The 15,071-nt window shown below is 45.2% G+C and overlaps 1 protein-coding gene across 7 annotated transcripts in view; it reads right to left on the bottom strand.

Annotated features, from left to right (window-relative positions):
* The window catches only part of PANK1 (pantothenate kinase 1), a 69,766-nt gene extending 55,005 nt beyond the window's left edge, over window positions 1-14,761 (bottom strand). For 3 of the 7 annotated variants that reach the window (XR_016222151.1, XM_002718500.6, XM_008270176.5), the window contains exon 1: window positions 13,803-14,761. Coding sequence is in view for 4 of the 7 variants with exons in the window: in XM_002718500.6 (XP_002718546.1) it covers window positions 13,803-14,508 (706 nt within the window). In the remaining 3 variants the exon portion in view is untranslated. Of the gene's footprint in view, window positions 1-12,879; window positions 13,137-13,802 lie in introns of those variants that run through there. The other 4 variants (XM_008270177.5, XM_051823394.3, XM_089314789.1 and 1 more) reach the window with 4 other exon arrangements.
* Between the last annotated feature and the right edge of the window lie 310 nt (window positions 14,762-15,071).

Raw genomic sequence — 15,071 nt, 5'->3', positions numbered from 1 at the left:
TCAGCACTTGTTTAGTTGTGCACTTTGGATTGCACAATATGAAGAAAAGCTTACTTTGCAGAGAGCAGGTGTAAATCATAACTGTTTTTTGGACAGCTTTCCTTGCAATGTCAGGGATTTTTTTTTTAATCAAAACTGATTCAATAGTGTGAAAAGATTTACTGAAAATGTTTCACAAAGAGCTGAACACCAAAAATATCCTCACTTTGGCTGCAATAAATATAAAAATCAAAGAGAAAACATGCAAACCTTTTAATAAGTGCTAAAACTCTGATGACAGCATTATCAAGGGCTTGACAGGTTACCCATTTACTTGTTATTATGTAACTGACCTAAGCCAGAGTGAGAGCATTTGTCAAGTAAATATGCCTAAGCATTTACTAAAATTTGAGGTTGGTACACATGAAGGGGTGTATTAAGTTGTGCAATTTTATGAGGTCATCTATGTATAGGGCAAAGTTAAAGACTTCAGAGCTACACACTTGCCAATCAATGCTCTGTTTATAAGAATGTAAAAGAATGGTCCTGGCACTGCAGGGTAGACCAGGTTAAGCACCCCGTATCAGAATGCTGGTTCGAGTCTAGGCTGCTCTGCTTCAGATCTAGCTCCCTGTTAATGTTCCTGGGAAAGCAGTGGAAGATGGCCCAGGTGCTTGGGATCCTGCCATCCATTTGGGAGAACTGAATGGAGTTCCTGGCTCCTGGCTCCTGGCTTCTTCCTGGCCCAGTCTCAGCTGTTCAGGCCATGTGGGGCATGAACCAGCAGATGGAAGATCTCTCTCTTTCTGTCACTTTGGCTTTCAAGTAATAATAATAAAAAAAAAAAAAAAAAGTAAAAGAAGCTTATTTCAAGGCCTCTAAAGACTTAGTTACCCAAGTGCCAGCAGCACTCCATCAACTAACACTAAGGGTTTACCATGTGCCAAGCACTGTGCTAGCAGCTTTACACACATTATTTTTTTAATCCTCATTATGTTCATTTTACAAAAACAAAACTGAGGCTCAGAGAGGTTAACAACTTCACTCAAATATAAGTTAGGTGCTTTTCGGCATGCTTTATAAGTACAACTTTTAAACAGACAAAACTGCCTTTTGCCTTGTTGTATCCCTAAAAGCAAGATGAGTAACCAGCAGTTCTATTAGGGCCACCCATGAATATATGGCCAAGGATCTTCTCTTGCTATGTCTGGTTCAACTGGCACAGACCGATCTAGAAATATGGCTTCAATGTGTGCCCCCATAGGGCCTCATGGGTATTGGTGCTGTGGCGTAGTGGGCTAGGCCTCTGCCTGCAGTGCCGGAATCCCATATGGGTGCCGGTTTGTGTCCCAGCTGTTTCTCTTCTGACCCAGCTCTCTGCTGTGGCCTGGGAAAGCAGTGGAAGATGGCTCAAATGCTTGGGCCCCTGCACCTGCATGGGAGACCCGGAGGAAGTTCCTGGCTCCTGGCTTCAGATCAGCTCAGCTCAGCTACGGCCATTGTGGTCATTTGGGGACTGAACCAGTGGATGGAAAGCCTCTCTCTCTCTCTCTCTCTTTCTGGCTCAACTTCTCTCTGTAATTCTTTCAAATAAATAAAATAAATCCTTAAAAAAATAAAATTAGTCATAAACAAAGAATAATAGATATTGACAAACTAAGATTCCCAGGGGCAACACAATGTCAGGTTTTCTCTTATTTACCTACAAATGGATGTAACCATTTTAATTGCGGTTACTAACTTGAACTTATTTATCTTCCTGTGCTTCATAAAACACTACAGTCGCCACTGGATTCAGTGCATCATTAGCTTTTTGAGAAGTAACAGATCATGATTATTTAAAAGTAAAATGGTTCTTTTTTATGATATAGATATAAAAACATTCAATATTGAAAAGATGTGATTTCTGAGATTTGCTTCAGTATCACCCAGTCTGGGAGGAAAGGAGGTTGACATGTAATTGATGGAATAAAATGAGGTTGGATATTAATTGATAATTATAGAAGTTGTGTGGTGAGTGCTTGGCAGTTCATTTTACTATATGCTCTACTTTTGCATGTTTGAAATTCAACTAAAGGCCGGCGCCGCGGCTCAATAGGCTAATCCTCAACCTAGCGGCGCCGGCACACCGGGTTCTAGTCCCGGTCGGGGCACCGGATTCTTTCCTGGTTGCGCCTCTTCCAGGCCAGCTCACTGCTGTGGCCCGGGAAGGCAGTGGAGGATGGCCCAAGTGCTTGGGCCCTGCACCCCATGGGAGACCAGGAGAAGCACCTGGCTCCTGCCTTTGGATCAGCGCGGTGTGCCGGCCGCAGCGTGCCAGCCATGGCGGCCATTGGAGGGTGAACCAACGGCAAAAAGGAAGACATCTCTGTCTCTCTCTCTCACTATCCACTCTGCCTGTCAAAAAAAAAAAAAAAAAAAAGAAAAGAAATTTAACTAAATGAGAAAGTTTTAAAAATCCCAGGACTCTTCAAATACTCAGGACAAGGAGAAGACAAGAGGAGTAAAATCCAAATATGTCTCAACTGGAAAATTACTTTTTTGTGTCACTGCTCCTGGTAAAGGATCAAACAGACCAAGTTCCCTTTTCTCTTGTCTGGGACAAATCTCAACTTGTCCACCCTAACCAGAAATATGAAATGAAGACATTCACAACTCTACAATGACATTCTGGCAACGATACGTAAGTCATAAATCACTGTAGAAAGGTCCAAGATCCAACTGGGACATATAGAAATTTTGGTTTTCCTTAATCCATAATGAACTCAATTTAAGTATTCAAAATAAAAACAACAGGGGCAGGCGTTGTGGCATAGTGAGTAAAATGACAACCTGCAACGCTGGCATCCCATATGGGCACTGGTTTGAGTTCTGGCTGCTCCACTTCTGTCCAGCTCCCTGTTAATGTGCCTGGGAAAGCAGTAGAAGATGGCCCAAGTGCCTGGGCCTCTGCACCCATGTGGGAGACCTGGAAGGAGCTCCTGGTTCCTGGCTTCAGCTTGGTCCAGCCCTTGCTGTTGTGGCCATTTGGAAAGTGAACCAGGGGATGGAAGATCTTTCTCTGTAACCTTGCCTTTAGAATAAATAAATAAATATTTTAAAGAAATAGTGAATCATGAAATAAGTTCAAAGTTATGGTTTTTCTGTGATTAATACTTTGGTGCTCGTATGTGTGTATAGCTACACACATAAAGACAAGTGTATTATTTTCTTCTTTCCTTGAGTCCCCTGCTGCATTGATGGTATACTAACAAACAACCGGTCTTTCTTCTGGGTTATCCAGTACTGAACCCAACTATATTTGTGGTAGGAACTTCAAAGGGAGAAAGGCAAGCAGAAAGCAACGTTGAGTACAAAGAAAGTATACCCTTAGACCCTAGAGGAACTTCAAGTATTTGGAGAATGCTTTTTTACCTGAGCCTGAGGCTCTCCCATCAAATGTCATCTTCTTACATAGCAAAGGACAAGCTGACCTTTCCTCTCATCTCTAACTCAAATGGTTCAATAACGCAACTGGTATTGCTGATGCCCTCTAGACTTTCCTCTGAGACTCTTCTGGGAACTGTGTCCTACTCACTGGTATGCTGATAAATGTTTAACAACTGACTCTCTGAAAACAAAGATCCGATTTGCAGTGTTTGCCAAATTCCATGGCATAAATATCCCTATTACAGCCAATTTCAAGCTACTAATAGAAGGACATTGAATGCAGACTTTGGAAGAAATGTGAACAATCAGCTCCCAGAGCCTGTATGAGTTTACTCATACAGCATGAGAGACTGGAACTCCTGCTTTGCCTAAAATAATCCCACTTTAGGCTGTGGTCCTGGGATAATTACTCAGGGAATCTCTACCATGAAAAGCTGTTGATGAAGTATTATGTGGCCATCCTACAGAATAAATCACATCTGGATCCTTTCTCACATAGTAAATTCCTTCCACAAGAGGGAAGGGACCTCCCAGGGAAGGCAGGAAGATTGGCTTATCCCCTTTGCCAAACATATATTACTTTCCTACTCCATTACATCCTAAGTATATAGCATCCCTTTACATTTTTTCATCAAACAGGTAGCTGAATAATAAGACACAACTAAAGTTCAGGTCCTGACTCTGAGGTCAGTAACTTCAGGAATTGCCGTAACATCTCAGTGAAATCAAGTCGGGCTGCTGGCTTTAGGATACACTCCAGTCTAGAGTCACATGAAAGCGACTAGCGCAGCCGGAGTCTGGCATGGTGCTTGGCCCAGAGGAAGAGAAACTCATTAGTTCCTTTTGGGTCTGAACAGGAATCACTAAATTTCAGAGTTCAAGACCATCTAAGACGACAAAACGCATTTGGCCTTCTTTATGATAACCCCAAAAAGCCATCCTCTGGCCCATGCAAGACTTGCCAATAGTTCATTACAACCCACACTGAAACACCTGGGCCAAGTCTGGCAGACAGGTATGAAGGTCTTAGTTCTTGTAGGATACAGAGGAAGAGTCAAGATAGTAATACAGCTATCTTAAAATAGCCAGGGGTTGGCACTGTGGCGAGCAGGTAAAGCCACTGCCTGCAGTGCCTGCATCCCACGTGCGTGCCAGTTCATGTCCCGGCTGCTCCACTTCTAATCCAGCTCTCTGCTGTGGCCTGGGAAAGCCGTGGAGGATGGCCCAAGTCCTTGGGCCCCTGCGCCCATGTAGGAGACCTGGAGGAACCTCCTGGCTCTTGGCTTCAGATTGGTCCAGCTTCGGCCATTGCGGCCAACTGAGGAGTGAACCAGCGGATGGAAGACCTTCTCTCTCTCTCTCTCTCTCTGTGCCTCTCCTTCTCTCTCTGTGTAACTCTGACTTAAAAATAAATAAATAAATCTTTTTAAAAAATAAAATAGTCAATGAGCTATCATGTAGAAGATGGAATATATATACTATTGTCAGGGAACACAGGATAGAAGCAACAGGGAGGCAGGCTTTGACTTAATGTAAGAAAAATCTAGGGGCCGGCACTGTGGCATAGAGGGTAAAGCCACCGCTTGCAGTGCCAGCATACCATATGGGTGCCGGTTTCAGCACCAGCTGCTCCACTTCCAATATGGCTCTCCGTTATGGCCTGGGGAAGCAGTAGAAGATGGCCCAAGTCCTTGGGCCCCTGCACCTGCGTGGGAGATCCAGAGGAGGCTCCCAGCTCCTGGTTTTGGATCAGCGTAGCTCTGGCTGATGCATTTAGGGAGTGAACCAATGAATGGAAGACTTCTCTCTCTTTGCCTCTGCCTCTCTCTAACTCTGCCTTTCAAATAAATAAAAATAAATCTTAAAGAAAAAATAAACAAAAGGAAAAAGAAAAATCTAGAAGCCGGCACTGTGGTGTAGAATAAGTGTCAGCCTACAGCACTGGCATCCCATATAGACACTGGTTAGAATCCCGGCTGCTCCACTTCTAAACTAGCTTCCTGCTAATGTGCCTGGGAGAGCAGTGGAAGAGGGCCCAAATGGTAGGGCCCCTGCACCCTCATGGGAGATCAGGATGAAGCTCCTGGCTCCTGGCTTTGGCCTGGCCCAGCCTTGCTGCTATTTGGGGAGTGAACCAATAGATGGAAGATCTCTCTCTGTAACTCTGACTTAGCAAATAAATAAATAAATCTTTAAAAAAAGATAATGGATATGAAATGGCTTTGTAAATTAAAAAAGAAAAAAGAAAAATGTAACACCCCTGCCGATAATGGCTAACATTTGTTAAGAGCTTCCAATTTGCTGGAAGCCTTAGCATACTGCTAACTCCTAAGAGGCTTGAAGTCAATGAAGCCCATCCTTGTGTCTTTCACCCCTGGAATGCCTGCCTACGTTAGGCTGTGAAGTTGGTTTTCCAGAAGCCCCAAAGGACTCCAGGTAACTGGCACTACCTAGGCTGGCCCCAGCTCAGTTACATGCAGGTCCATTCTCTCCAGAGCCTCTATCTAAAGTTATTGTACTTCAGAGTCCATGGAAGGTCAAGGTCAGTAGCACCAGAAGGACCATATGTGAGAGCTCAAGACTACAAGCATCCAGAAAGCTCCATCTCATTTGTCATCTGCCAGAACAAAATTTGTGAGGCCATTTTTCAACCCCTGGAGAATGGGTCAAAAAAGATGACCCAAGAACTGGAGCAACTGTTCTGAAGTCTTGTCCGATTCATGTGGCTTTTATAGAGGAAAGTGCTCTCTTTTCTATTTCTTCTCTTCTCTCATGTATGTATATCTGACTCATTCAATGAATGAGATATCAAACAGTCAAGATCAAAGGAGGACACTTCCTTTTTCAAAAATAACTTAGTCCTGACACTACAGTAGCAGCCACATAAATCACACCATCAACTTATTAACCAAGTTGCAGACAACACTCTCAGACAGGGTCCACTGTATACTTAGGAGCTGCAATGGAGCAATCTATGGCAGTGACAATGAAGTCAAGACTTGGGGCACAGCCCATAGGTCCTGAGTCCAGAAACAAAAGTGGGCATTATAGGAGCTTCCTTTCAGGAGGTGGTGCCAGACTGGACTGCAGGATATTCAAAACTCAGCCCCCCAAAGCTTCTCTCAGTCAGGGTAAGACGAGTTCATGGAAATCCCGAGATTTCACTAGGTTTTGAGTGTCTCGGTGATTAAACAACAGCATGACATTAATATTAAGTGCTGTTTATTCATAATAATAGAGCTAGTGTTAACAGTAAGGTATCTTTCATGATGCATGTACTAGGAAACACCTGGATACATTTTCTACATTTGGTCCTCACTACACCTCATGAAATGAGCACCCTTACCTCCAATGACAGCAAGCCTAGGAGAAGTACAGAATCCCATCTAAGGCCACACTGTTAACAAGTAATGGAAGGAGGATCTGAACCCAGATCCCATGGCTCCACAACTCTTCTCACTAGAGCAAAGCTCTTTCCACCACAGAACACTTACTTCCTGGAAATCCACTAGGGTGCTGCCCAGAAAAGTCAAAATCCCGAGCCTTCCATTTCTTCCTCTGGAAGGAATGTAACAATAGTACCTATCCACAGGGCCCTGGGAGTATTAGATGAGATACTTCATACAAAATGCTTGGAGCCCAGCACATAATGGGTGCTCCTAAATGTTGGCAGTTACTGCCCAACACAAAGGCAAGCTTTTTGCCAGAGGTGCACAGATTTATATACACCTATCTTTACTGGAAGTTTTACAAAACAAACTTCCTTTTCCCAATATAAAGAAAGCCAACTGGCAATGGGCATAGACATAGCTTTAAGTTTTGGCCCTGCCGTTCATTGGTTATAGTCTCTGGGCAGGTTACTTCAGCTCCCCAAGCCTCTCTTTCCTGTCTGTAAAATGGAGATTGGGAGTGGCATTCACACACTTCTGTCAAAGCACACACAGAGCAATATGAATCTGCTGCTCCATACTAGCCACTCACACACTTGGTGAAGTACCCTCTACTGCCGTGAGTTTTTCCACCCTCTTTCCAAACTAGACAGAAGTGTTAGGGGCCCACATAATTATTCTGACATACTGACTTTAAAAATAACATTCCTTCACCCCTTCAAATCACCTCATGCTCTCAAATACATTCTCAAACACACACACACACACACACATGCAGATTAATGAGATACCAAGCTTGACTGCTGCATTACCTAGAGAAAAGCTCTACTTAGAAATTCTGCATGCCACATTGGGATGCTGACTGGTTTCCATCCGATTCAGAATATTATCATCCCAAGGTGAATACCTGCTTTCATATTAAAGCTAAAGCACATTAATTAAACATAATACAAGTGAAACTGTCATTTATTCTCACTGTAACTGGTTTATATTTAGTCCACACTAACACATACACACAATTAAAAGTAACCATGAAGTCACGATGCAGACTTTCAGTTGTTCTGTATGAATCGATAAATTAATGTTTTTATTAACAACAAAAAGACTAACACAAACCAAACACAAATACAAAACCAATTAGTTAAAATCAATACTCTTTTTTCCCTTCATATTTTGTCTCCAAACCCATGAGTTTTGTTTTATTCACATATTAAACACCCCATATGTTAGGAATTAACTGCACTATTCCAATCTTTGGTTTCCATGCTGAACAAAATATGCTTTGTATGAATGTTGAAATTCACTTACTGGCCTTTTGGGGAGAAAGCAGTGTTCATATTTAACAGAATCCTTAACTCCTTAGACATTGCACACTTGGGCCTTAAATTTCTGAACCTTCATTTCAAGTGTGTATTGTTCAGTTCATAATTTAACTGAGAAGTTTGAGAATCTGACTTCATCCCAGAAAGTAGCAATACTAGAGCAATGCTCCTGCTTTTCCCTTTGTCTTTTGTTCTTGAATTTGTCTGAATGCTTCTCATCCATCAGGAGGCTATGTATCCATACCCTATGCAGTTACAACCAGAAAATTCTCCATATTTATCATTCTATCCTGGTTTCTCTCATTAGCTAATTCGGGGTAATATAAAAGTCAAAGTGCCAAAGCTAAATATCTTTTTTTTTTTTTTAATTTATTTGACAGAGTTAGAGAGAGAGAGACAAAGAGAAAGGTCTTCCTTTTTCTGTTGGTTCATCCCCTAAGTGGCCGCTATGGCCGGAGCTACGCTGATCCGAAGCCAGGAGCCAGGTGCTTCCTCCTGGTCTCCCATGTGGGTGTAGGGGCCCAAGCACTTGGGCCATCCTCCACTGCCTTCCCGGGCCACAGCAGAGAGCTGGACTGGAAGAGGAGCAGCCGGGACTAGAACCTGGCGCCCACATGGGATGCCGGCGCCACAGGCAGAAGATTAACCAAGTGAGGCACAGCACCGGCCCCTAAATATCTTGATATTTAGAAAACTGAAGCCTTAAACTCTCACAATGGTGGCTAAAGCTTCCTTAGTTGCCATGAGTGCATACAGATCACTCACCCATTCTCTGCTATCTGGATGTTCTATGTAGATGACCTGAGAAATCAGAACCTGCCCACTGAAGATCTCTCCTGCTGTTGCCCACACCCTGGGAAGGAAGAAGACACCACACATCTTGGAGCCCTTGGAAGGTGTTCACTGCTTTCTGTAGCCTAGAGTAGGGTGACAAAATATCTCCTTTGCAGTGTCCTCCTTTCTCCACCAGGGTTGTAGCTGATCTAAAAAAGTGTTCTTGGTGCCAAAAAAGATCCAGCATTTCAACAGAGCAATCAATATTTTGTATCATTTCTTGTTGCTTCCTTCAAAAGTCTGCACTATTCATCTGTTCATTGAAAATAACTTATTAGGTAGAAAGAGTTACATACAAAGTTGCTGTTGCTACTCTTCTACTTTCTAATGTGGTAAAATATTTCAGTTCTAATGGAGACCACAATGTTTAAATCTGTTATTCAAAAACTTTAGGTGAGGGGCCAGTACTGTGGCATAGAGGGCTACGCCTCCAACTGTAGCACCGGCATCCCATATGGGCTCCAGTTCTAGTCCTGGCTGTTCCTCTTCTGATCCAGCTCTCTATATGACCTAGGAAAGCAGAAGATGGTTAAGTCCTTGGGCACCTGCACCTGCATGGGAGAGCTGGAAGAAGCTCCTGGCTTTGGATGGGCCAGCTCTGGCCATTGCGGCCAATTGAGTGAACTGGTGAATGGAAGACATTTCTCCCCCTCTCTCTGTCTGTAACTCATCTCTCAAATAAATGAATAAAGTCTTTAAAAAAAAAAAAGCTTAGGTGAAGGCAAAGGTGTTTCATGATATAGTCAGCCTACCTGTAGCTAATGCTTTGAGAGACAAGTTAAATAAATTATAGAAAATCCATACAAGGGATTGTTGAGAATATTTGTGGATGGTGTTTAAATGCCATAAATGTATGCTTATGGAAAAATTTTTCAGTAAAAAAGTTACCAGAATCTTATCTTGGCCTAAATAAAAAATTACCTTTAAAATATGGTATGTCCAATACTTTTAGCTATAACCAAGAGGGAAAAGTCTCCTCTCGAAGGAAGGAAGGAAGGAAGGAAGGGAGAGAAAAGAAAAATTGTGGAGTTAGAAAAGTTACAGTCAAATAAAACTCTTCGATCTTTTTTGTTCGAGGCCTGTATTTAAAAAACAAAAAAACCCTAAAAGCAAAAAAACACCTAAAACAGCCTGAGGCTCTATCTGCCAGCTCAACTGTCTTGTCCTGTATATTAATGCTGGGCAGTGTTTAGGGGGGCAGTGATGACGGCATTTATTGAATAGGTATTCTTTGCCCAGCAGGAATCTTTACACTTAATTCTTTAGATATATTCTCACATAACTCTCATATCAATCCCAGGATGTATAATTATCTTCATATTGCTGGTACTAAGCTGAAATGTAGAGGTTAAATAACTGACCCTGATCTGACAGCTGAGATTTAAACCCAAAACCTTGGGGTAGAAGAAGATAGTCTGAATGACCATATCATTTCCAATATAGTAGGCACTCACAGCATCTTCATCAAGTCTATCATTGGTTTAGAGATATTTGGCAAATGAGTTGACCCAATGAGGTGCTACTTATCCAATTATCTATGCTTCAAAGAAGATTTCTGGCAAAATCTGTTGTAGAGATGGAAACAGCAACTTCAGTGAGATACCAATAAAGTCACTTGTAACTTTTTTCCTGTAACACTCATCACATGTCGCCAAGGGGCCAGGCATATGAAAAGAAAGTATCATCTATTATCATACTTCCAATTTAACTGGAAAGACAAGTAAATGCACATGAAGAAAATCAGCACAGGGCACACACACACATACACATGCATGATTCAATGCTAAGTCACATGGCAGAGTACATAAGTAGAGTAGAGGTCACGTAGGCAGAACTGTCAGTTCCAAAGCGTCACAGAATTCTGAAGGTACGGGAACACCTAGCTCAACTCCAGGATTTTAAAATGACAGGGAAGACATCTGGTTGAAGTCACATGGCTGCAAAGTACAGAGGCACGCGAGGCAACCAAGGAAGCCTGATGCTGGCAACCAGTCTTGAAAAAGCCTCCCAAGGAGGAGCTGAGCGGATGGCCCTTTAGATGAAAACAGTGAACAACCAACCCCCTTTCCAGGCTTAGCAAAACCAACCTTCCACTGATCCGATTTTTAGAACGCAAGATGGTGAATACTACCCGCACTAAGAGGTCAGATTAAACATTTTCAAATAATCTGGGGCCGGCACTGTGGCGTAGAGAGTTAAGCTACCGCCTATGGCACCGGCATTCCATACGGGTGCTGGTTGGTGTTCCGACTGCTCCACTTCCAATCCAGCTCCCTGCTGATGGCCTCAGAAAACCAGTGGAAGATGGCCCACGTGCTTGGACCCCTGCTGCCCATGTGGGAGATCTGGAAGAAGCTCATGGCTCCTGGCTTGGCCTGGCCCAGCCCCAGCTGTTGTGGCTATTTGCAGATGTAACCAGCAGGTTGACGATCTCTCTCTCTGTCTCTCCCTCTATGTAATTCTGCCTTTCAAATAAATAAATAAATCTTTAAAAAGTTCTTTTAAATAATATAAAAAATCTTCACATCATCCCATTCATCATTTCCAAGCATACTGTCACATGGATTGTGCTCCACCCAAAATATTGCCAAATATAAACATAGCCTTCCACATATACACTCCAGGCGCCTTTACAAGTGACACCATTGGCTGTACTAACACACACCTGGTCTGGACAGAGGCAGGTGTCTCACATTGTAATTGGTAAGAAGGATTTAATTATTTATCCAATTTGATGCTTCACCACCAATACATTCTTAGGGTTCATGTAAAGGAATGCAAATATTCTTTTCAGTAATTGCTCACGTAAAATCTGTCAGTGTTGAGAAAACAGGAATATGCTTAACCCTAAGAAGAGTCTTCCTAGAATGCCTGAATAGCTACTGATTGAACAGTACCGCCTTTGCAAATATGTAGCTAAATGTTAACAGGCAAGGCGCAAAAATACTAAGTCAAACCTAGTTTCAACTAAGAGGTTTTGGTAGTGAAAAGAACAGATATAATTCCTCAGAACCTGTAAAATTTATTTCAAATATGTTTGATCTGAGAAAAGAAAACATAGCAGGAAAATGATAAGCCAATTTTGGTGAGGAATCCTCTTAAATTATAATTAGCTATCATGGTCACTAAACAACAATTTAAGATTTTTATTTCTGTAAGAAATATAAACAAAGCACAAAGACAGTTAATTATATTTTCTTGTATTTTAAAATAAATCCCTTGGGTTTGCAGACACATGTTAATGCTAGTTTTTCTGTATTCAAGCTATGGTTAGACTGTACTTTCAAGTCCCCCAAAATTATTTCAAGAGGTATTATACCCTCATTCACAGACCATTCAAGTTGACAACACTAAACACAATTTCAGTATAGTTCTCCATCCTTATATCTTAGCTATTTTCATTGCAAACTCTGGTCCAACTGGTTAACGTAGATGGCAGAAAGAACTAAAATATAGTTTCAAAAAAGTAAAAGAAGTAAAAGTTTCAAAGAAGTAAGTCATAGGTAATCAAAACCAAGTTCATAAGAAAGTCATTTTCTAACAAGTATCAAAAACAAAAGTAAATACTCAGGTGCCACATGTCTTCCTTACAACTGTAACCCAATCTGCGGAGTGATTTCAAGATTCCACAAAACCTTGGCTTCCAACCTTACCATTTCAACCCTACAAAGTTCAAGTACTGGTGTCACCCACAGTCACGTTAAAGGGTTTTCTAAAATCTTATAAACTTCAATTCGATGCAGAAAAATCGAGAGAGAGAGATTTAAAAAGATAAACAGGTGAAGGTGGTTATGCTGTTTGCCAAATACCAAATTATTAGAGAAATCCGAAACCTATCTAACAATTTCCCCATATCGAACAGAAGAATCTATAGGCCGACAATGCATGTCTGAATGCAATCATTTATTATAATACATTCTACTTACTTTGCTTTTTGCCATTTATAAGCTTCATTAAAAACACTCACAAAGAGGTAGCAACCAGCTGAGTGAGGTTCGGCTCAGGTTAAGGAAATCAGTCGTAAACTCGACCTACAAATTTACATCCCAGAGCGTCCCGCAGAGAAGCTGAGCTTTACAAACTGCTATTATATATACAAGTTTTAGGTTGTGAAATAAAGCCGCTCCGGCTTTCGGCGCGGTACAGTACAATTACAAACCCTCAACTCTACCTACCCGCCCCCGCCCCGCCCCGCAGGAAAAAAAATCCACCTGCAGCCCTCATTGGTCTACAGAGTTCCGGCCCACATGGTATCAGTGGGTGTGTCCCTCCAATTAGGGCCTCTCATTGGCTGCGAAGAAGCAGGGTTTGGTAGGCTGTGATTTGGGGGGCTGTCAAACTCCACGCCTCCAGACTTGCGCTCGCCAATGGGCCTGAGGGGACGGCGGCTGCTCTGCGATTCAAAGGGCAGGCCGGTGGCCGGGGTGGCCGCCGCAGGAAGAGCCGCTCCAAGGAGCGAGCCGGCGGCCTCGGCGGTGCCCGCCGCTGTCCCCGCGCCTGCACCACACGGCACGTTCGCACACATTTTCCCAGCCACAATTAGGAAGGCGGGCAGCGCGCTTGCCTTGCGTAGATCCGTGACTAAGAACCACCTCAAGTTCCCTGTCCCTTCGCCCCACTCTGCTGCGAGTAAGAGCGGGCAAAGGGTAGGCTCAGGTAACGCTCTCCAGGGCTTGGCGCCCCGGGAGGAGAGTCCGGCCCGAGCGCCCTGCCCGCCTCCCCCGGACCGCGGGCCAGCCCTGGGGCGCAGCACGTGCGCTGCCCGGCTCCGGCTCCAGCTCCGGCTCCCCTCGCGCCGCGCCGCGCCGCGCCCGGCTCCGCGCTTGCTCTCCCCTCCCGGAGGACTTACGCGGCCTGTTCTTCCTTCCCGAGTCCATCCTCCTCCGCAGCCGGCATTTCTTGGCCGGCGAGTCGTGGTGAGGGAGCGGCGGCTGCGTCTGGAGCTCGGACGGGAGCTGAAGGCGTGGGGGCACCTCGTCGCCGCCGCCGCCCACGGAGCCCCGGCTGCAGGCGAGCGGCGGCTGGACTGGTGGCGGGTGGAAGCCGTTGTGCAGCAGCCCGTTCACGGCGGCGGCGCCGGTGCCCACGGGGACCCCCGGGGAGCGCGGGGCTGGGCGCTCTGGCTGCCGGCCGCGGTCGCCCATGCCGGGGGCTGGCGGCGCGGCGCGAGGGCCCCGGCTCAGGCGGCCTCGCTGGAGGTCATTCTCGGGCGTCTTTATTTTCTCAGAGCCTCTCTGCGGCTTCCGATTCAGCAGCCGCAGAGCCGACGCCGGGGGATGGCGAGCCAGGCGCTCCTCCCCTCCTCCCGCCGACTCCCCCACCTCGGCGGCTCCCTGACCCCCGCGCGCCGGCTCCGCCGCGCCCGCGCGCAGCATGCTCGTCCCGGGCGCTGGATCGCAGACCACCGCGCACCCCCAGCCCGGGACCCCGCCGGCCGCCGCCCCCAGATCCCCGGGCCGTGCGACTTCAGATGCGGCTTCCTCGCCTCGCAGACCTGTCCCCGCCACTGAGCATGCCCAGTCCTGCCCGCCACCGCCACCGACGAGTTTCAACATGGGGAATGAAGTTCTCTGGGTTTGCAAAGAGGAGATGGGCGGGTTAGGCTTTGTATGGCGGAGCAGCGGCGAGGGGACTGGGCGAGGCGGGCGCCAGGGAGCCAGCGGCTTCGGGAGGAATGCGGGAGGAGGCCAAATATTTGCAGAGGTTTCGGGTTTGCCAATCCGGTCCCTAGTGGGCTAGGCACCTTCGCAAGGTCACTCGTGCCGCGCCCCCACCCCACTTCCCAAGAGTGTGTCCGCGCGCGCGCGTTTGGCTAAATGACCAAACCACCCAGGGGCGCGAGGGGAGGGTGGGGAGTGATTATTTATAGAAAGGTAGGCAGCCGTAGGGAGCTAGGGGAGTAAAATTTCTTTGCTGGCGCGGACGCACACACAAACACCATGTGGTCTTGTGGAGTTGTCTAGTACAGGGAGGAAACCCGGGAATACAGTGTAAGGACAGTGAAGGACAAAACTGTAGGCGGGATTAACCGATGCTGGAAAAGACCAAGTAAACAGAAGCGATCCCAAGCTAAAAAAAGCGCTTCCCTCACTCAGAAAGGACTTCGAGAGACAATGTC

Source organism: Oryctolagus cuniculus, chromosome 15, assembly GCF_051225735.1.
Source record: "Oryctolagus cuniculus isolate XC-2025 breed Fujian yellow rabbit chromosome 15, ASM5122573v1, whole genome shotgun sequence".
Lineage (NCBI taxonomy): Eukaryota > Metazoa > Chordata > Mammalia > Lagomorpha > Leporidae > Oryctolagus > Oryctolagus cuniculus.
Note: the sequence above shows the minus strand (reverse complement) of the source record. Positions and strands in the feature narration are given on the sequence as shown.